At 39.9% G+C, this 24,040-nt stretch overlaps 2 protein-coding genes across 3 annotated transcripts in view; both read left to right on the top strand.

Moving 5' to 3' along the window:
* Window positions 1–39: 39 nt before the first annotated feature.
* Window positions 40–8,382, top strand: hacd2 (3-hydroxyacyl-CoA dehydratase 2). Its single transcript, XM_081367744.1, has 7 exons — window positions 40–228; window positions 1,819–1,936; window positions 4,702–4,720; window positions 5,224–5,312; window positions 6,153–6,274; window positions 6,348–6,526; window positions 6,717–8,382. Exons 1-7 carry the CDS (start codon window positions 104–106, stop codon window positions 6,797–6,799), a joined length of 735 nt encoding a protein of 244 aa, XP_081223870.1. The 5' UTR covers window positions 40–103; the 3' UTR covers window positions 6,800–8,382.
* A 3,338-nt stretch (window positions 8,383–11,720) lies between these two features.
* The window catches only part of adcy5 (adenylate cyclase 5), a 110,897-nt gene continuing 98,577 nt past the window's right edge, over window positions 11,721–24,040 (top strand). For both annotated transcript variants that reach the window (XM_081369611.1, XM_081369612.1), the window contains exon 1: window positions 11,721–13,431. In XM_081369611.1, the coding sequence (XP_081225737.1) occupies window positions 12,508–13,431 (924 nt within the window). In that variant the 5' untranslated portion in view covers window positions 11,721–12,507. The remainder of the gene's footprint in view (window positions 13,432–24,040) is intronic.

Genomic DNA, 24,040 nt, shown 5'->3' on the forward strand with positions numbered 1-24,040 from the left:
GCGCTCCATTCATAAGCACCTTCTATACATGTCAGCAAGGCCACACGCCTTTAGTAACCGGGACCCTTTTGGATGAACCAGTTTTTCTAATGATAGTTCAGTCATGTCGGCACCTGCCATGGGGACCAGCAAAACAGCGCACAGTGATTCCAGTAACAAGAGGAAAAAGGGACCCGGCACGCTGGCCATCGCTTATCTGGTCATTTACAACGTGGTTATGACAGCAGGGTATGGTGAAAATCAAATGCGCTTCCGTGCTCTCTGTTCAAGCGTGTGACAGTAAGAAAGAATGAATGGTTAGCTTTCAGACAGACTCAGTGCTTGGCAGAATCGCGGTTACCTCCCCTTTGAGTTTATGGAATGGTTTAAGACCGTTTGTTTTGATATTGAAATATTTTTGAAAAATGAAATGAAAAATGATTCAATATTTGGCAACGTTAAGCCTATTAACGCGCCATATAATCTTCATGGCTGGTTGCATGAATGCATTGTTCTTACTGTCGTTTGTCTGGTCATGTATGGAAGTACGAAGGAATTTACTGTCTTTGTTAATTTACATGTGACAATACAGTTCAGTCATCAGTTGCAGCCGTTTGAGTCCACCTTCGTAACCTCGAAACTGTTGCACAATGGTACCTGTTTTGGGAACGAATCGATTTGCTAGAAGTAGAACCAATTCGTTTATAAATCACTCGTCTGGATTTTGAGATGAGATTACATGTTGGAAACATAAACAACAGTATTTGAAACATTTTATAAAGATAGATAATATAATCTATATGTACATAATAATAACTGTTTATCACATTTATATTGAGTAATCTATTCGAAAATGTCAAATGTATACGGGAAACGTCGAAAGCAAGTACTTAAACACTTGAATAATGCCTCAAATAAATCGAAGAACCGTGTTTTCATTTATCCGAACGAGCGATTTGTCAAATCACACTTGGTGTTTTGACCAATGAATTGAGTTTTTATCTTTAGTGATTGCACTCATACACACAGAACGATTAAATACTTTTCAGCTGAGCATGTTATATATATAAAAAAAATCACCACAGAAGTTTCCATGATTTTTAAGATTTTATATCCCTTTTCCAGGCCTGGAAATGACGTACCGTTTTCTATAGTTCTTTTAATCGATTCGTTTGAATTGAATCGTTAAATCACTCGACTGAATAGCAGGAACCATGAAGTGTTCGAAAGAACCGATTCGCTCAAATCAATCGAACTTCCCAAAGAGGTTACATCATCAGTAACCAAACAGGGTTTGCTACATTTTTGTCATGTCTGTTGGAGTCCAGAATTCAATCAGGAATAGTTTGATGATACAATTCAGTCGATTCTTATCAGCTAGAGACCATTTCATGATATCTCAAATGGACATTAACTACATAAACATTGTCCTTAACTGTGGACATTTCTTATTTTCAATCTGAAAACCAATTACAATCCAGTCCTGTTTGTTTTGCTGTTTCATTTATTATATAGACATATTGATACTGTCTTCATCATCACTTCAGCTGCACATTTTTTATTGCGACATATAGTATAGGGAAAAAAATCTTTTGAGAAACTGGAGTGTATTAAAAAGCTATTTTGAATGCATTCTGCATCAATGCATGTGAATAGCTATAAATGTGCTGGATGTATTTGAATGAGACTGTTACATGCCACTAACTAGCCGTTAAGTGCTGTGTTGTAAGAGATTTGCATGCAGTCCCACGTTTGTGTGCATTGCTGAAATGCCCTCTTTTTTTCAAAGCAAGGGCAAGTGGCACAACAGAGTTACTCTATGAATCGTTTCCTATCTAGATGGCTGGTGATTGCAGTCGGTCTTGTTCGAGCATACCTGGCCAGAGGAAGTTACCATGGTCTTTATTACTCGATAGAGAAGCCCCTAAAATTCTTTCAGACTGGTGCACTCCTTGAGGTGAGTTGTATGGGAGCTATATTAATTTACATTCATTCATAATTATGAATTTAGCTCTATTTATTTATTTATTTGCAAGTGTAATGTGTATCAAAATGTATAGATAAATAATAAATAGATTTATTTATTTAATTATTGTAAGTCGCTTTCTATAAAAGTATTAATACTTTTCGGACGCATTGAATATAGAGTGACGGTAAAGACTTTTACATCATGTGACACTGAAGACTGGAGTAATGGCTTCTGAAAATTTTGCTTTGCCATCACAGAAATAAATTACATTATAAAATATATTAATATAGAAATCAGCAATTTTAAATGGTAATAATCTCTCACAATATTGCTGTTTTAAATAAATGCCTTGGTGAGCATAATATGTGTTTCAAAAACAAAAATAAACCTTTTAGACCCCTAACTTTTGAACAGCAAAAAATACTTTCAAAAAAAGTTTCAAGTCGTTTCCCCAAATTTAACTGAAAAGGCAACTTTTAATGACTTCTGCATACTCAAAATTATTCAACCCCCTATATACAATCCCTTACAACAGCACAAATCTGCTAAATAATAATAATTAATAATAATTCGTTACATTTATATAGCGCTTTTCTAGGTACTTGAAGCGCTTTGCATAGAAGGGGGAATATCCTCAACCACCACCAATGTGCAGCATCCACCTGGATGATGCGATGATGCGATGTTGCATATTGCGCCAGAACGCCCACCAAACACCAGCTTACTGGTGGAGAGGAGACAGAGTGATGAAGCCAATCAGTATATGGGGATGATTAGGAGGCCATGATGGACAGAGATCACGGGGCAAATTTGGCCAGGATGCCAGGGTTAATCCCCTACTCTTTTTCGAAGGACATCCTAGGATTTTTAATGACCACAGATCTCGGTTTAACGTCTCATCCGAAGGACGAAAACAGGTGTTGTCTCAAGCACACATGATGCAACTAATCAAGGGCTTCATTAGTTGCACCAGGTGTGCTTGAGCTAGAACACATGAAATATCTGGCTAGGTTTGTTGAGTGTCACGTTTGACAGCATGTTAGAAATATGTCAAAAGAAGTCAAAAGAATGGTCCAAAAAGTTAAGAGAAGATATCATCGTCCTTCACAAACAAGGAACAGGATACAAAAAGATAGCAAAGGCACTAAATGTTCCTAGAGACACCGTTGGAAGCATAGTTCGCAAGTTCAAAGTTAAAGAAGCAGTGGTTATACTAGAGGGCTGCATTGGGATTGAGTCCCGCCGGGTCCCGCGGGACCCAACGCAAATCTCGCGGGAGCGGGCGGTTTGAACTTTGCTGCGGGCGGGAATGGGCGGCTAAAAAAAACACTGCGGGATCGGGAGGTAGCCTTGCAACATGATGGAGATGTCAATAATGGCGCTTTTCCACTACACAGTACCAGCTCGCCTCGGCTCGACTCGACTCGCCTTTGTTTGGTTTTCCACTGTGTAAAAGTTGTAACTGTATCTGCTGCTTCCTGCTGCTTCCAGGTACTTTTTTTCGTACCCCCTCCGGCGGGGTTCTTTTTTCGTACCCCCTCCGGCGGGGTTCTCCGGCGGGGTTCTGAGCGAGCTTAGGCGATACTAAAATGTGACGTGAAAACACGGCAGACTGCTGATTGTTCAGAGAGAAGCATCACTATTCCCTGCGTCATCATTGCACGCGCAAGACAGAGTATCCTGAATAAAAAACAGCAAAAACGAAAACAAAACCATCCAAAAACAGCACACTCGATTTCCTCCATTATCCTGTGTGTATGTGTCCAGTAGGCTATGCCGGCCAGGGAAACGAAACAAACAACCCCATGAATCTCTTTAATAATAGCAATACAAATATGTGTTTTTTCCTGCGGGACGGGAGAAGACACAAAATCAATGCATCTCTATTATTGTGCGGGAATAAATTCTCAGAGTTTTGCGGGTGCGGGCGGGAGTGGACATACATATTGCGGGAGCAGGCGGGAGTGAAACACATACGTTGCGGGAGCGGGCGGTAATGGTCAGAAATTCGGCGGGCGGGAGCGGGATGAGGAAAACAGTCCCGCGCAGGGCTCTAGGTTATACTACCTGGACGGGGCGGTAAAAGGAAGCTATCAACGGCTGGTCCCAGATTTCTGAGAAGGCTGGTTCAGTAAAACCCTTGAGTGACTGCAAAAGACCTGCAGCAAGACTTGGTGGCAACAGGAACTGAGGTTGCAGCTTGCACAGTAAGGTGCATACTAAACGGATACCAGAACTCCAAGACGAACACCACTTCTGACCCAAAAGCACAAGAAAAGTTGGCTCCAATTTACTCAAAATCATTTAAATAAGCCACAGAAGTTTTGGGATTCTGTTCAGTGGAGAGATGAAACATTTTTGCTGAAGCTTGGGCGTCATTGGACCTTCCAACAGGACAAAGATCCCAAGCATACCTCAAATTTCACCAAGGCTTGGTTGCAGATGAAGTCCTTGAAGATTCTACAGTGGCAACCAGTTACCTGATTTGGAATTTGGGGAAAGCACTTGAAACATTTGTTGTTAAGCTATTTCAATTACTTTTGTTTGATTTGTTCATTGCAAACAGCTGAAAGTCTACATTTGCCCAATAAACCTGATTTGCAATAGGGGTTGAATAATTTAGATTACAACCATATAAATATACGTAAATATATGTAATTCTTTAACTCTTTTAGATTATTCTTTATGCTAAAAATGATATTTCCTAGAGGCTGAGTGCACTTTATAATATTTGTTCTTTGCTCTCTTCACAGATATTGCATTGTGCCATGGGTAAGTGCACCAGCTGCTAATAACAGTCTCTTATTAATTTCTCCTATAAATATGCACTCAGCACAGTATATAGATCAGATTGTCTATATCAGGGAAGCTTTTTTTAACCCAGCAGTGCCATCGCCGGCAAGGTTGCAGCTTTCTCTGCCAGTCTGACAGTGATAATGTGATAAAGAGTCTCACTGCACCCGTGGAGCGTAGAGTTCACAGTCCACACCTCATTATCTGGGACTTAATGCTTAATGTGACCTTTCCCAGTGCAAACAACCAGTCCTGCAGTACTCTCTGTCATATCATAACCGTCCTTACTCTCTTGAATTATATTGTTATAATGATTCATTTCCGTCTTATTGTATCTCTCTCAATGTGTAGTGTAATGCATTGAAATAAAGAAAGAATAGAAACCATTTCAACTCATCTCTGCATGATTACTTTGATTAGACCCACCCTGCGAAAAACACAAATGATTAATCTCTTTACTTGACATTCTTAATTTTGTGAAGGAATTGTTCCCTCCTCGGTGGTCCTGACTGGGTTTCAAGTGATGTCTCGGGTGTTCCTTACCTGGGCAGTGACACACAGCGTTAGAGAAGTAAGTTTATGTTTAACTTGCATGAGTCGTTTTAGAATTATTTATGTACTGAATTTTTTATTTTAAGTATATGTATTTTTTTATTATATAAATTAATTGAATATTTAGATATCAGCTTTAATTAATGAAAATATTTAGTATGATTATTTAGGATGTTGTAAAGTCTCTAATTAGGATTCCCATGGATAAGAAAAACCTGGTTATGAAAATTCAGTATCAAATAATCATGTGCCATAAATATCTCAAATTACTCTTTATCATTAATGTTCCCAATGCCATAATGAGCAATATTTCCATGTTTGTCTTATTTGCTCTAGTCTACTGCCATCTAGTGGATCTAATGGATTTCAACAGCTGTTTTAATTTTTCAAAGCTCATCGAGATCCAAACTTAGAAACATAATTTTAGTGTGAAGAAACCAATGTTATTTATTGTATTCCCCTTTAAAGTTATTTGTAACTAAGAATCAGGTTTTGATTGTCTATCCCAGAGAAGGACGTCTGAGCTGAAGTGTATAGGTGTGTAAGTTACTCCTACGAGAAAACTGCTTGACCCAAAACTAAAGAATACTACTAATATGCCAAGTGTCCATGTGTGCCTGTGTACGCTTCTGTTGCTAAAATAACCTCCTTTCAAGCCTGTATGTGTGTAGAGGCGATGTTAGAGCCTTTGACAGGCCTGAATGCGTTTTGAAGTGTTTCTGTTTCTGATGTCAAGTAGCCTCAGTGAATTGCGATGAAATGGTAGCAAACATAACTGCATGGTTCTTGATCAAATTTTGCGGCTTGTTAAGAAGATTTGTCTCTTCCCCTTGTGACTTAAAGTTCGCTCTCGTTTTAGGTCCAAAGCGAAGACAGTGTTCTCCTTTTTGTGGTGGCCTGGACGGTCACGGAGATCATCCGTTACTCTTTCTACACCTTCAGCCTGCTCAACCATCTGCCTTACCTCATCAAATGGGCAAGGTAAAGCTTCTCAGAGTCAGTCTTCTGTTTTTTTATTTTTAGAAAAGTGTTTTACTTATTATGATCTTCACAGGTACACATTTTTTATTGTGCTGTACCCTATGGGAGTGTCGGGGGAACTTTTGACGATCTACGCCGCGCTTCCATACGTGCAAAAAACAGGGCTCTACTCCATCACCTTGCCTAACAAGTACAACTTCTCCTTCGACTACCACACCTTCCTCATCCTCGTCATGATCTCCTACATCCCCTGTACGTTTTAACTTAGACTGAGAGATTACAAATCATATTTTCTCAAAATGCTTTGTTTTGATATCTTCCATCCGTAAATAATCAGATTCCTCAGTTGATCTTGTGTAGCAAAATCTCTTGATGCTCATTCTTGTCCAGTGAATGAACATCACTGTTCCTGTTAATGACCGTCTTTGTCTGTGTTGCTTAGTATTTCCTCAGCTCTACTTCCACATGATGCGCCAGAGGAAGAAAGTTCTGGGTCACGTGGAGGAGTACAGCAAAGTGGAATAACTCGGCCCGCAGTGCGCCTCACACAGCAGACTGATAGCAAAACGGAAAACAAGCGCATAACCTTTAAAAGCCACAATTTACAGAATTTCAAAAAAGAAGACAAGGCCGCCTTGTCGAAAAACAGGCCAGATATGCAGAATGTTTGTTAATACTGTTTTGTTCAAGAACTGTGCAGATTGTGATTTTAGGGATCCTGTAACTACACTAATGGCTTTCCCTCAGTTTAGAGGGAGGGGAATGTTGTTACCATACTAAAACATCAGCTACTGTGTGACATTTTTATTTTATTTTCAATTCTAAATGTAGAATTACTGACCAAATATTGTAGCAAATATAATTCAAAAAAGGGCAAAAATACAGTTAGCTGCATCTGGTGGTTTTAACCAGAAGAAATGTCCCATAATTCTCTTGTGTTATGTGTTCTGTACACTGTATTTCAGACAACTCAATCTAGTTGACTTAAATATCTCCTTGTTTCTCACTCAACTCATTCATTTTCTTTATATTTGAGTATGAGTCATAACTCAAACTGTACTTGAATTCTAATATTCCACAATGCTTATGTTCCCATCATGATTACTGTTAGCATTTTCTTTCTTTGTTTTGTGCTGTGTTTCTTAAAGGATCAATGTTAATCTGTTGTTTTATTCAGTATTGGATCTATATTGTTGGTTTGTGGCCGTTTGCTCAGAAAAGAGGTGTATCGCCCAAAGAAATCGGCTGAATTGCTGGTTTCGGACCTCACAGTCAATACTAATGTACTAGATGTGCATTTCTGTCATAGAAGGAGATTGCAGCTGACACTTTTGGAGCTTTTACAGCTGGTGATGTGGAAGTGTTTGGCTGGGAGAGGAGAGGGCTACGGGAGCGCATGCTGAGCAGAAACGAACACAGGCCTTGGCTAACGGAGGCCAATTGGATTTGAGTGCCTCCAGTCATGCTTCTCCAATGAATCAAATCTAATAATGTGGAGAGAAAGCTGAGAGTCAAGACTAACTTAACGCTTGATTGCCCGTCTGCCTAATTGTGAACAGCCAACTTCAGCCCCCCCAATGCAAATGAATATCTCGTATCGAAGTGTGAGCCACACTATTACATACAAAGTGGTAAGCCTGTTCTCCTTGTCAAGCCGATTCATGAAATATTAGCATGGGATGGATGGATGCTTGTGAAAAGCTGGAGTGCAACTTTGAATAGCACTGCATGTAAAAGTGGTGTGGCTGTACCTTGGTTAATAGAAGCATGACCCTTAACTCAAATAAAAACACCAACATTGTTAAGCTTTTGATATTAAAGATCTGCATGGGACCAGCAAACTTTGTATGAATAGTAATACGATGATATATATTTACAATAAACCATAACATGGGAAGCAAAGCAAATTTGTGTAAATATATATACAGGTTATATGCCTCTATACAATTAAAGGCACTTTCTTCCTCATATTTTAGTATATGTAGTGTAATTAGAAGTATTGTGTCTTTATTTAGATTACATTTATTTTAGTATACTTCACTCTTGGTTACCATGTTCATTCTTCCTTCACATGATGGCAGTAGAGACCTATTCCTAACCCTAACGTAAGGTCTGATATATTTAAACTCTTGTAAACTCTCTATGCTATATATTATATATATATATATATTTTATATAAAAGCTATTGTAATATTTTGTATTTGGGGCTATAAAAACACAGTCAAATACATTAAACTTATTTCAGTAAAGTAACACTCCCATCTGAATAATTAAAATAATTTAGTAATAGTTAATAACAATAACTAGAACGTAACTTTTAGAATAAAAATTAATAAATATATATGGTGTTTAAAAAGATTCAAATTTTGTAAGATTTAATTTTTTTCACGTTTTGAATTTCATTGGAACTTTTGACACTGATGTGCTTGTTTTGTTTTTTAGAAAGGTTTGTAAAGCTGAAAGAACACAATTATGTCCTTCCTTTAACATGAGTTAACAATGGAACATACTTCTAAGCTTTAATTAATCTTAGTTTGTGTTCATTTCAACATTTAGTAATATATTTATGAAATCAGAAGTTGCATCTGTAATTTTATTTAATGATCTGGAGCTGACACAATGAACAGTTGTACATTAACAAAGATTAATATATACTATAATATATTAAGAAATGTGTTGCTCATTGTCAGTTAATGCATAACGTTAATTAATGTGACCTTGTAAAGTGTTACCAAATAATTATAGAAAATCAGCTTATCTAATACATATACAGTTTGAAATCTGAGGTCAAGGTTATTACAGTCCTATCTTTATGTCAGATTTTATTTATTTTTTAATCGACACAATTATATTTAAGTTTTTAAAGTCTGAAAAAGAATTCTATTGAGTGTTCAGAATTAAAACAGCTGAAAAATAGCTTAAAAGCAAATTTCCTTAGGGTTTGTATCTCAGCATCTCATCTGTTTAAAGGGTGGGAGTCATGGGACCTATGAAAAAACAAAACCAAGGAGGCATGACTCTGCTGATTGCAAACAGTAAGATCTTTTGTCTTCTCAGACTGTCACATAATAGCTCAATTCACTTCACAAGTCACAGAGGTTCTGTGGTTGCAGTTGAGCACGATGATGAAGACGAGTGTGATATTCCAGAATATCAAGGAAACACAAGTGACACACTTAAATGTAAACGTGAACCGAGAATAAAAAACTGAAACGGAGTATAGCCTAAGACAAAGGACACTATAGAAACAGGTGAACATGATGAATAATCAATGAGTAATCATAGTAACTAATGCTGCCTTCACATACTATCAGAATTATCGAAAATACTGGTTTCCTAGTTAAAAAATAGGACAGGAACGTCCCCTAAGTCAAAATTTGAAGCTTGTAATCACGACTTCAGAAGTGGGAAGTATATAGTAAATTTCCGATAGCATGTGAAGGCAGGCATAATAATCAATTATGCTTAACAAAGGGAACAGGAACTAAACACAGAAGGAAACACGGGTACTAAAGGAAACACAAACATAGCACAATCGTGACAACACACCTATTGCCAGTTGATATGATCATGCATATTTAAAATTGAAAAATTGTCAATAGACATGGGAAGATAAAAAAACAGACACAACTATCAATGGGAAAAACTGTCATGTCAGTTGAATCATTGAAGAATAAAAGAATGACTATATTTAAAGTATAACCTTTAAAAAAATAATATTCCTGTGCACATTATTCACATTTACATAAAACATCCAGTAAAAGGTTTTAATATTTAGTATGTCTGAACTTAGTCCAGTCCACTGGTTAATGGTTTATATACATTGGGGTCATTCCGTCAAATCAACCAAATTTTGGTAACTTCCCTGGGTCAGATTTTTTATTTTGTTAATCTTTTTTTATTTTGTTTATCTTTTTACCATCATTATTTTATTTTTACACAGATAGTGGTAGGTCTATTAGTTAAATCTGTTGACTTTAGCAATCTTTGTTGCATTATATATATATACATACACTGTATATCCAAAGCAACTTACAAAATTGAAAGTATTTACATAACCCCTGTGGCTGCCCTGCTACCTTGTTAGTTTATGTTAAGCAAACAGCTTTCTCGCTTCCATACAGCTGTGTGGGTAGACCCGCCCACTTATCCAAATCACTATCGCACTGACACATGGGTTGACCAATAAAAAAATTGATTGGCAACTTGTGCAGCCAACTACCCAATAGGATCGCACGTAAGGCGGGGCCTAAAGATCATACTTGGTTGAATGGCAATACAAAGACAAGAGGCACCAAAACGGCTGATAACGCTTAATCAATTCTGTGTGCTTCGGTCTTGAGAATCTGCAGGGAAAGGACGTGCAGCTCGTCCGTCACAGTCAATACGCAGCTCTTTTCGAGCAGGGCGGATTCGACGCTCCTGTCGCGTGACAATTCATCTCTCATCTATACGCCAGCGCTGGTGATGATGCTGCCACTGCATCAAGAGCTTTGGAGATACCTATCTGCACAGCACGGATGAAGACTCCTTCGCTAAAGGACACTTGTGAGGTCATCTTGGGGTGACGCAACTTACCATGCAGGAGCGTTGGAAAGCTCAGGTTTTCACAGCAATCGTGATTATGTAATCATCTAAGTGGGCTGCGACCACATATTCACAGGTGTACATCTTGTGTGGATCAATGCATCAATGCATGCGCACCATGGAGTCGTACTCTGCACGGTCGTCTCTTACCAAACAAACCCCACTTTTGCGGACACTATTTGCCCCTGTCGTGAAAACGTGGAGATCTAGCGTGATGGGCGTAGGGTCAGTTCTCATTGATTTGGACTAAACAAGCAGTTTTAAGAAGTATGCGAATCATACTGTGACTTCAAGGGGTTCGACTATTTGAAACGAACTTTTTTTTTTTTTTTAGAAAGAAAGAAAGAAATCTGCTAAGTTATTAAATTTAGTTGGGGGGCACATTCCTTCGAGGTAACGTTACATCTCGTGCTAACGCAAACTCATTTGGCGCCACTAGCACAGTAATCTAAATGCCAGTTATCTGAAAGAATTTTTAAACTAAAAACTTAAGTTGAGAAAAATATGTGATATCTAAATGTATATTAAAGTGATGCATAATCATGTTTTATGGACCAATATCGTGCGAAACTGAAGGCTCGCGAGCAGCTTACTGTTGTTATGGTTACCTCATCTAGCGAACGAGGCTCTCTGACTAACTTATCTAACTTTTACTTAGTGCTGAAACTTTGAACCCTATATATATATCCTGAATATACTGTATACATACTTGTGTGCTTTCATTACGTTCACAAATTATTATTATTATTATTATTATTATTATTATTTTTATCGCTGGGGGATTTGAGCCTCGTAATTTGTACTCAGAGGTGGTTTGTGTTTTGAAATCTGAATTGAAATGTGGCGTACAATTACTCCCTCTGCCGTTTACATCCTCTAATGTGCTCTAGCCAACTGAGGATGTGTCCCAAATGACTACTTTGTATAGCTTATTTAATTATTTGAAGTCCTCTATGTATTATGATGTAAAAAAATAAGAGTGGATTGATTAGCAAAATGCGTTTCTCTTTTCCAGAGAGTTTTTACTTCAATATTTTTTCTCACTTCACATTGGTCCTACTTTATAAAAGCAGTGTGCGAAATGCTGCAATGAAAAACTCTTCAGGGCCACTTTTACTATCTCCTTTTTAATGAGATCCACGTGTGGATTTTCTTTTCTTGTTTTGAATCACCAGCTGACAGCAACGTTGTGTCTTGAATCGGCTAAATAAATGTAATATAATATGTTCCCTCATATAATGACTGAAACACCGCCTCTTTAGTGTAAAAACGATTTATTTGGGAAGTTTGACATTTATATTTGTGTGCGAATAATTCGTTGACTTTTAGTGGTCAAATAAAAAAAATTGATCTGTATAATAACTTGATAAGTAATAATAGTGGTTATGCATCGTTGGATATTATGCAAACTGCTACTAAGCAGCTGTTGCTATGGTCACCTCCTCAAGCAAAGGTGATTTGATGTCTGTTCGCGAGCGCAGACTCTGACTAACTTTCGTGGCTACTGAAACGTTATTTGAAAACACTGCTGAAACAAACTTGGAAGACCCCCCCCGACCTTTTCTTTGAACTAAAACCCTAATTAGGAGGTCAAACCCCAATGGTCCGCACACTGGAGTCTTAAATTGCATGGTGTAGTCGAGATCATGTCCAGATCTAACAGCGTGAGCCCACCCGGCGCTGGCGCTCCTGTATTGAGGGGAGGGACGGAGCACAGATCCGCTTGGGGCGAGTCTGAGTCCGTGGCGAACGGATGTCCATACTCGGCCAGATCCTCCTGCAAAAAGCTCATACGGTCCAACAGTCGGTGGAGAGAGGACGATGACTTCGAGCTACAACCGGGCCGAGCCACGACCACCGTCAGCCGGGTTAGTTTCAGATCCAAGTCTGCTTGGCAAGAACACGGAGAGGAGAGTCGCAACAATAACCGATCGTCCCCGAGGTACCGAGATGGAGAAGTGAGACCCAAGTCCGTGGAGTTGGGTTTGGAGGACAGGAGAACCAAGTCCAAGCCAGAGGAGGAGCTCATGCCTGAAGTTAACTTTTCCATGAGCGCGTGCTGCAACGGCGTGATGCAGATTTTCAAATCCAAGAAGTTCCAGTCGGAGAAGTTGGAGAGGCTTTACCAGCGCTACTTCTTCCGACTCAACCAGAGCAGCTTGACGATGCTCATGGCCGTTCTTGTGCTGGTGTGCGCAGTGATGCTGGGGTTCCACTGCGCTGGAGAAGTGTGTCAGGTCCCTTACGTGGTGGTTTTCTCCACGACGATCGTACTCATCCTCACGCTGATTGTCGTGTGCAACAGGAACGGCTTCCATCAGGATCACATGTGGATAGTTTGCTATGTGCTCATTCTGGTGGTGCTGGCTGTACATGTGATCGGTGTGGTGATGGTGAAGCCGCGGAGCGCGTCTGAAGGCATCTGGTGGACCGTGTTTTTCATCTATGTCATTTACACACTTCTGCCGGTGCGGATGAGAGCAGCGGTCATCACTGGAATTATACTGTCTGCAATACATGTGCTGGTCTCATGGAAGTTAAACGAAATGGACGTCTTTTTGTGGAAACAGGTGAGTGCAGTGTAGGCTATACATGCTTTCATTACTTTGCTTGGATTTGAAGTAACCCCTTATATTATTGATTAATTGTATTTATTCATTTACTTGCATCCGTAGGCATGCTCAGTCAGTCACTTAAGGCTCTGTCAGTGGTTGTCATTTGACCGTATAGGTAGCCTAAAAGGGTGATTAGTCTTATGTACACAATTCCGTGTGATACTCTTTTCATGCAACAGTTGTGTAAACAAGAAGTTAATAATGAAAATGTATTCAGGTCGTCAATGAAGATTCCAAAAGAAGTCAAAGCATCAAACATTGCTAGAATCACCGCAGGGACTGACAGCCAGTCTGGACAAGGTTGTGTGAGGGGAGCGGAGTGACACATTCCCCCTCACCCATTTCAAGTGTCCTGTAATCACTCCGCTCCAGCTCCACTCCGTATTTCCCATTTCCCATTTCCTGCTCTTTTATAGAGTTTATGGAATCGCTTAAATGTGTTAAAGCAGAATGGATACACAGCTATACTCACGTGCAGTGTTGTGCAACATACATATTATACAGAAAGTGAACATTTTTTAACATTTAATTTTGTGCAATGAAATTTCTTTTTTAACCATACGTTATTATAACGTTGTTTTTCAATGACAAACATTCTCACAATGCGCTGTTGGTCATGTTTTTATTGCTGAAGAACAGTTTACTGCACTGTTCAACTGCTTTAACTATTTAGTTCTCTAGTAAAAAAAAAAATCTTCTGAGAATTTCAGTAGAAGGATTACCAAACATTTCAGCTAAAGTTTAAGAGTCTATTTACATGGGGGGAAAATACTTAAATAATGAGTCTGAAATAATGTTTATTAGGTCTTTTTTGAAAAGCACTTCGATGTTCTTGTGGTTCTGAAAGCAACAAAAGTTGATGACTCACACTTGTTTTCTCTGCAAAGCCTCTGGATGTAGGCTAGTTGAGCACATAGCCTATGCTTTCTTAAATTCTGTTCAGTTTTTCTCTTTTTGGGTGACTTGGTCAAGATAAGTTGAGTGATGGAAATGTGTCAGATGAATGTAACTGCAGTCTCTTTGTACTAATGACGTGTTTGGATATTGCACGTGATAACCTGCGCAGTAACATTGTGCAAAGAAGGAAAACATAGTCGTTTAAAAAAAAAAAATTGCAATCAAATACAAATATATAACTTAGTAACTTTTAACATCATACTGTATGCGTGCAATTTTGAGTTACTTAATTATTTTGTAATAGGTTTTAAACTCTGTATACTTAACCATGCTCAGTTGCAATCTTTCGACTCTTTATTATTACATTTTATAGTAGGCTAAATGTGCTTTAAACTCCTATGTCTTCAGATATAATTATGTTTTCATTGAAAATACAGACTCTTTGAATGGTGTGTGTGGGAACGGACTGCTGTGTTTGTTTCTCTTTCCACACAATGCTGTTGTCTTTAGCATATCAGATCTCTCTCTGTTTACACGGGACCTAGCTGGACTCTCCAATAATTGTTGTTTTATTGAAATCCTGGGATGAAGGATGTATTAGGAGTGCTCTCATAGATGACTAGCCTTCATCTGGCTGTGATGATCTGTGCTGTGCTGCTTTTTATGAGGTCAGAGGTTTTGGGGCAGGAACGACGGCCGTAGGTGAGATCAGGTCACTTTTTTGGATTTTTTTCTTTAAACATATGTACAGATCATAGCATATATTTTTTTCTAAAAGCATTGGGAATCCACTTTCAAAACCAGTCTCTAGAGCTGGCTTCTTTTGGCACGAATAAAGTCCTGAGCAGGCAAGGATAAGAAGAAATCAAAGGTGCTTTTCAGGATTGTCTTCCAGATCATTGACAGTTCACAATCTCCAGCTCCATTTCCCCCGTGTGCTTCATTAAAGCTGGAGGTGGGACTCAGTTAGAGGAGCTTCCCCTAGGGGGAAAACAGAAGAGGTGGACAGAGTCCTGCATGGCACATCTCCAGTTGTAACATGGTTTGTGGCTGCTTTAATTGAATTGCCCCACTCTATAACATGCAGACCCACTGGAATTCAAAACAGATGTCCTCCCTGTCCTTCTTGAAAGAACTGCTATTAATTTGCCTTTCTGAGTCAACCCCTATGGAAGCATTAAAGTCACCATCAAATCAAAATTGACGATTCTTTCTTTTTCACGGAATATTGCAGTAATTATAATGAATGAACGGGTATACTTCACAATAGGGAAGAAAAGATGATCACAACTTCCGTTTCATGCTGACTTTAACCTTTCAGCGGGCCAGGCTGACTACGTGCTCTGCAGAGCGGCTCGCTGAAGAAAGCACCACCTCTAGGGACTAATGCAGAGCTCACACTCAGATGATCTGTTGATATACTGTCGATTTACGTTATATCACATACATTAGGTTATTGACTAATATTAGTGAATTTTTTGCAAAAAACCCCCACTAATTTGCTACTGAAGACATGCCTCTAGGCTATTATTATTACTACTACATCTACTACTATTATTATTATACAACTATATTCTACTACTAATATATTATTATTATAATAATAATAATACTACATTCTAATCAAAAATAGCAATGATCATTATTAATGATTATTATACTAAGAATTATTAACATTAATATACTACTAGCCTATTACTATTGTCATTATAATAATACATTATAATAAATTAGAGCTGTCAATTGATTTAACAATTTAATCAAATGAATATGGAAATAATTGCATGCGGCAATAAAAGCCCCTTTAAAACAAACAAGTAGCCTACATCATACACTTGAAAAATTATTGTAATTTTTAAGCAGGGATGGGCATTTTTGTCAATTTTTCAATTTACGGAGTGCTCGAGTCCTGAATAATGTTGACAAATAAAAAAAATATGACATGCAAATATGTCTAGTTTCAACATGAAAATATGAGTAGATAAATATCAATGCTAAATTATCAATAATGCATCAATGTTTTCAAAAAAGAAACATCTAAAAGGAATGGCTGCATGAGTTATGTACTGAAACAGGTATTGGTTTAACAATAAAAAACAATAATAAACATTTTATTGATACATTTTCATACCGTTTCTACAGTATTAATCTGGTACTCCAAAAAAACCCCCTAAACATCAGGTTGATGAAGGCCTGTTTGGGTTGATATACATTGGTGTTTTAAATATGTAGGCTTTTTACTACTATGTGAGTGCCTGGACGTGGAAGTATGTTTTTATTTAATAAGGAAACATCCACTAATTTATATTTATGCTTCAGTGTGTATTGTGAGGTAGTAGGCAATCAACTTTATCGCAGATGTTGTTTGGTTACTTGAAGACATTACAAGTTTCAAGAGTGGGCTTACAACTATATGTGTAAGCTCTGGGAAAGTTGAAGTTTTTTATTTTATTTTTTATAATGCAGCTGTAGGAGTGAGTTTGTGTTACCTCTCAAGATCCGATTCTGACATGTCTCTTATAAGTGCAGACCCTCAATTGTGCTTCTTGTATCTTAGCAACCAAGGCCTGTTCTCACAAACAACATCCAGAAGCACTCAGGGCTTCCCTGTGAGAGGACCCCTGCTTTTCATCTCTTAACCACCTCCAGTGAATGTGCGATCTTACCATTAGAGGTTCAAATTGAGATAATTAAGGTGCAAGTGCCCCTGGTGCTGTGGGCCCTTTCTCTCTTCTTCTCTCCCCCCTTGCATTGTTTTTTTTTCTGTTGTCAAGGTATATATGAGGGTAATCAAGCTCTGATGTGTGTGGGTGGCTGCCCACACATCTCTTAAACAATTGCTGCAGTCTATGGCTTATGTTAGATGTCTTATTAGGAGCCACATCTTGAGGCACATTATAAAGTTTTTCACTATATGTGATAGTTTATTTATCATATATTGTGTAACATATTATTTTTGTATTATATTGTACATATATAGTGTGTGTATAAATGTGTATTTGTGTAGGCCTATATATGTATTATATTTATAATATATATATTTACACACACACACGTTTAGTGTGTGTATATATTTGTGTGTATATATATATATATATATATATATATATATATATATATACATATATACATGCGCAAACACACACCTACTGTATATAAATATAATAATATATACACAAACATATTATATAAACAAAAACTTTTGTGAGACGCGATTATTTGATTTGACAGCACTTGTATATCCCTCTGGTGCTCTTCGCGTTTCAGTCAAAAATGACAGAATTTTTTTATTTATTTCAATAAAATTAATGCATTATATGTTAGTTTAATAATGTTTTTTATTTAATATTTTGTATTTTTAGGGGATTTTATAGTACTAAATTATATTTACGCTGTATTTATAATCCATTTATTCACTTGAGCATAACTTAACACTTAAACTGGTAAACGTGGTAAATCTTGAATGGTTTAGAGCACAGACTTATGTTTGAGGTTTGATCTCTTTTCAAAGACGACACTTGGCAGATTATTGCTGAAGTGAAAAAAGTAAAAAAAAAAAGTGAACTTAAAGTTACAGAATTTTACCTTTATTGTTATGAAAAATGCACAAAAATACTATTTAATTTTTTTATTTGAAATATACGTTTTCAAAAATACGGTTTACTCTAAACTGCAAGAAAATTAAAGTCATAAATCTAAACAAGCCAAATGTGAGTTTGATACCTCAAAAAATGAGCTTTCAGTAAGATTTTGTTTGACCGCAGTACCACTAGATTTCCACTAGATGAAATTCATCTCATTTATTTCCAATGACTGCGAGGAGCTATATTTTTTTAGGAGCATTTAACCTTCGAAATCACGTCCATGATTTTTTTTGTTCACAAAGCAAGTGCCAAAACCTTTACCAAGTTTCATACCATTCCGAGGAAGTAAAAAATTCAACAACAAAAAAACAATACGTACATTTTTTCGTCAACAGAGGGATATGTGTACAATACATGCATGTATACATTACATAAACAAAAACTTTTGTTAGATGTGATTAATCTATTTGATGGCATATATATATATATATATATATATATATATATATATATATATATATATATATATATATATATATATATATATACACACATATATACATACATACACACACACACACACACACACACACACACACACACATATATATTTATTTATATATATATACATATACATATACATATATATATATATATATATATATATATATATATATATATACATACATACATACACACACACACACACACACACACACACATATATATTTATTTATATATATATATATATATATATATATATATATACATATACATATATATATATATATATATATATATATATATATATATATATATATATATATATACATACATACACACACACACACACACACACACACACACACATATATATTTATTTATATATATATATATATATATATATACATATACATAGCCTATATGTATGTATATATATATATATATATATATATATATATATATATATATGTATGTATATGTATGTATTATGTATATGTATTACACACACATAGTATGTATATTTTACACATATACATACACACATTTTATATAAACAAACTTTTATGTTAGATGTTTGTGTGTAAATTTGACAGCACATATAGCAAAAACTGTTTTCAACATTCATAATAGGGTTAAATGCAGGCTTGTGTCTTGTGAATCATCTCCGTTGACACATTTAGTTGCGTAACTTTATGATCTTCAAAACATTTTCCATGTTGATTAATTTCACCCAACTATTGTAATGAGATCACCACATTCTCACCACATTTTCGGTTCTTGAATTGATGAATCCGATGAATTACATGAAATGAACAGGATTTGGATTAATATATTGGAAGACATCTGGTCATTTTCATTGTTGATATTTTGTCAATATTTAGCAACCACTCTCTCCTTACTCCTGTAATGCTCTCACACAAAATGAATGCGAGATGTGCCATGCGTGGAGCCGATTATTTCTGTGGAGACTCAGGAATGCATCCTGATTCAAACCAAACTCAGCATGTTATTTTTATTGCAGAACCACCCTCTGTTTCTCCTTTATTTGTCACCCATCTTTTTCTAATTTGCTCTCGGAAATAAGCCTTGTTGCCGCCTACAAACTGTGTATTTGTTAGACCTACATAGTGTCAAATCATGTATACGTGCTAATTTTGTAATTGTAAATGGCAGGCTGAATCTACTGGATGTGGGCTCATAGTCAACATGTTTGTCATGTAATTTTAGTGTCACCCTGCTGTGTGAGTGGCCCACTTTTTATTTTTTTGTTAATAAACGTTGGGGCAAGTATCATATTTAAAGGAATTTGGACACTTCATTTAAAAAAGTGTGTGAAAGTCATTGTCAGTTATTGTAAGCGTAGGTTTATCAATGTATCAAAATTGTATCTTACTTTGTGTACTGTTTAAACAGCATTATGGTAAAAATGGTTACCATACGTGACAGCGTTTTGCTTCGGGTGGAGCTGATGGAACGGCAGTTTCTTTCAGTTTTTTTCCTCTCCATTTGGCCTAAACACTGTGTTCGTTGTCATCCAGTTTGAAATGTTGATTACAAACAAGCATGTTTTTCCAGATTTTCCGTTATGGTGTTCTCTCCATATTTATGATTATTTTCAGCCTTTAGCTATACTGTGTACAACATGCTGGATCCTTCACTAGAGACTGAAAATAACTCTTTCCCGCTAAACTTTTATTCTTTGAATCCTTGCACCCGGGAAAAATACAAGTCTACACCATAATGGCAAAAAGTTTGCTAAGAAATATTTCCTACTAAAGCAAGGCGGTATTTGACTCAAGTGTCAAGTGCATCCATAGCAAAATAGGAGATAGAGTGGCTTTGGATGGTAACATGCCCAGTGCATTATGGGTGTTGTGTTCAAGGTTTTTTTTTTTACCTATTTGGCAAAAGGGAAGCACCAATTTGCCATGCCATTCTACTGCATTGGCAGCCAAGTTTTATCTAAAGACCATTTCAACGGTGAAATAGCCTACCCTTTTAACTTGAAGGGAAATGGCTTCATACATCACTTTTTGAGCAATTTTTTGACAATTATTTATAACTGAATGCTCTAAAGGTGAAGTTAGTTCAGAGAAAAGGCCTAGAATTATTTGTTTGGAAAGGCCATTGTCATTGTGGCCATTAGATTTCTGTAATTATTAGCAATTGCAAAGTTAGAAACCCAGGTTTTTAAGTAGAGATCATAAATACTATTCCATATTTGTTTGTTACTGGATTTTCTGCATTTTTCTTCTTCGTAGTTGACGAACCTGAACGGTTTAGTATCTTGTTGTAACCGAGTCATTTAGCGTGATCAGAAGCAGATGCCTCCTTCACTCTAGAAATAAATTGTAGGTCCCTAAGCCAGTTCCAATGTTTGCATCATTGCTCATTTTCACTGTCAGGTTCCTGAACAGTCTTCAAAAGTTGTCCAAGCCCTTTCCATAGCGCTGTCACTATTGCAAAAGGATACTGGAGGGAAGCCAGTTGGCCTTGTTTTCATTTTCATTTTTGTATGGCAAGCAGAAATAAGCAGTTTCTCACAATGTTTTACATGCAGCTAGGGTGTGGAGAACACTCTCAAACACTTGTACTTTAAATATGTTCCACAAACCATTTGGTGAAATCATGTTGTTGAAGAAATGTAGCTCTGTAGAACAGCTCAAAGAGCACTGACAGGCGTAGATTCAGAAGATGACAGAGTCAAGAGGAACATAGACTCAAATGTGATGAGCGCTTTCCTACTGGCTACCTCACTAATGCAGAACAAAAGAAAAGTGTGATTCAAGTTATTCCAGAATCCAGATCTGTCACGGTGAAACTTAAGAAAACGAGGGAAAAAACTCAAGTGCAAAGGAAGTTTATAAACAAACACCCACGAGGGGGAAAAACACAACAAAATACAAACCAACAACTTGGAAACAAACATACCAGAAGGGTCAAGGGAAAACAAGAGACGTGTACAAGACAACGATCCGACACAGACTGCAAACACAAAGGAACTTATAAAAGGGACAAATCAGGCAGGTAATAAGGAACAACAGGTGGGGCAAATGAAACCAATAATGAGATAACAAGGAGGGTGGGGTCAAACAGTGACAGGAACACAAACACCACATGTGCTACACAAGACAGGACAGGCATGTGACATTACCCCCTCCTTAAGGAGCGGCTACCAGACGCTCCACAAGGGACGGGAGGGACAGACCAGGGCGGGACGGGAGGGACAGACCAGGGCGGGACGGGAGGGACAGACCAGGGCGGGACGGGAGGGACAGACCAGGGCGGGACGGGAGGGACAGACCAGGGCGGGACGGGAGGGACAGACCAGGGCGGGACGGGAGGGACAGACCAGGGCGGGACGGGAGGGACAGACCAGGGCGGGACGGGAGGGACAGACCAGGGCGGGACGGGAGGGACAGACCAGGGCGGGACGGGAGGGACAGACCAGGGCGGGACGGGAGGGACAGACCAGGGCGGGACGGGAGGGACAGACCAGGGCGGGACGGGAGGGACAGACCAGGGCGGGACGGGAGGGACAGACCAGGGCGGGACGGGAGGGACAGACCAGGGCGGGACGGGAGGGACAGACCAGGGCGGGACGGGAGGGACAGACCAGGGCGGGACGGGAGGGACAGACCAGGGCGGGACGGGAGGGACAGACCAGGGCGGGACAGGGGAACAGGAAAGACAGACCAGGGTGGGACAGGGGGAACAGGAAAGACAGACCAGGGTGGGACAGGGGAAACAGGAAAGACAGACCGGGGGGACAGGGGGAACAGGAAAGACAGACCAGGGTGGGACAGGGGGAACAAGAGAGACAGACCAGGGTGGGGCAGGGGGAACAGGAAAGACAGACCAGGGTGGGACAGGGGAAACAGGAAAGACAGACCGGGGGGGACAGGGGGAACAGGAAAGACAGACCAGGGTGGGGACAGGGGGAACAAGAGAGACAGACCAGGGTGGGGCAGGGAAAATGAACAGTTCTGGCACCACCGGCTCGGGCACTGGAACTGGCACCACCGGCTCGGGCACTGGAACTGGCACCACCGGCTCGGGCACCGGAACTGGCACTGGAACTGGCACCACCGGCTCGGGCACTGGAACTGGCCCCACCGGCCCAGGAACAGACATAGACACTGGCCCCGGCTCAGGAACAGACACTGGCCCCGGCTCAGGAACAGACACTGGCCCCGGCTCAGGAACAGACACTGGCCCCGGCTCAGGAACAGACACTGGCCCCGGCTCAGGAACAGACACTGGCCCCGGCTCAGGAACAGACACTGGCCCCGGCTCAGGAACAGACACTGGCCCCGGCTCAGGAACAGACACTGGCCCCGGCTCAGGAACAGACACTGGCCCCGGCTCAGGAACAGACACTGGCCCCGGCTCAGGAACAGACACTGGCCCCGGCTCAGGAACAGACACTGGCCCCGGCTCAGGAACAGACACTGGCCCCGGCTCAGGAACAGACACTGGCCCCGGCTCAGGAACAGACACTGGCCCGGCTCAGGAACAGACACTGGCTCCGGCTCAGGAACAGACACTGGCTCCGGCTCAGGAACAGACACTGGCTCCGGCTCAGGAAAAGACACTGGCTCCGGCTCAGGAGCAGACACTGGCTCCGGCTCAGGAACAGGAACAGACATCACCGGCTCAGGAACAGACACCGCCGGCCCAGGAACAGACACCGCCGGCTCAGGAACAGACACCACCGGCTCAAGTGTGTGCGTAGCCCACACACACCACATGGCTGTGGCCATAATGGCCAGTGTCGCGGTCACTGAGGGCTCAGGAACAGACACCACCGGCTCAGACACAGGCTCGACGGCGGCCATCTTGTCAGGGGACACAGGCTCGGCAGGCGTGACGTGAACAGGCTCGGCGGCGGCAATCTTGTCCGAAGACACAGGCTCGACGGCGGCCATCTTGTCAGGGGACACAGGCTCGGCAGGCGTGACGTGAACAGGCTCGACGGCGGCCATCTTGTCAGGGGACACAGGCTCGGCAGATGTGACTTGAACAGGCTCGGCGGCAGCGACGACCATCTTGTCCGAAGACATAGGCTCAGGAACAGTCTCTGGCTGGGCAGACGTGACGTGAACAGTCTCTGGCTGGGCAGACGTGACGTGAACAGTCTCTGGCTGGGCAGACGTGACGTGAACAGTCTCTGGCTGGGCAGACGTGACGTGAACAGTCTCTGGCTGGGCAGACGTGACGCATCGCTGAGGTGGTGCAGGCCGTGCGAGCAGGCTCACTGGAACAGGGACCACCGGAACAGGGACCACCGGAACAGGGACCAGCGGAACAGTCACGGAAGGAGTCTTCTCTCCTCCTCCGTTTCGAGACCACTGGAACTGGAGCCATTGGACTCGGACCATCGAAACTGGGAACACTGGACTCGGGACCACCGGTACTGAGGTCACCGGAAAAGGGACCCTTTTCATGGCCTCTCGCTCCTGCAGGCGAGCGAGACCCTCCACCATGCCCTCAAAAGTGCTGCGGTCATACGCCCTTCTCAGAACCCAAATCATGGGCTCGTCAAGGGCATAAAAGAAAAGGTCCTTGAGGGGCTCCTC

Source organism: Scardinius erythrophthalmus, assembly GCF_964197995.2.
Source record: "Scardinius erythrophthalmus genome assembly, chromosome: 6".
In the NCBI taxonomy this organism is placed as follows: domain Eukaryota; kingdom Metazoa; phylum Chordata; class Actinopteri; order Cypriniformes; family Leuciscidae; genus Scardinius; species Scardinius erythrophthalmus.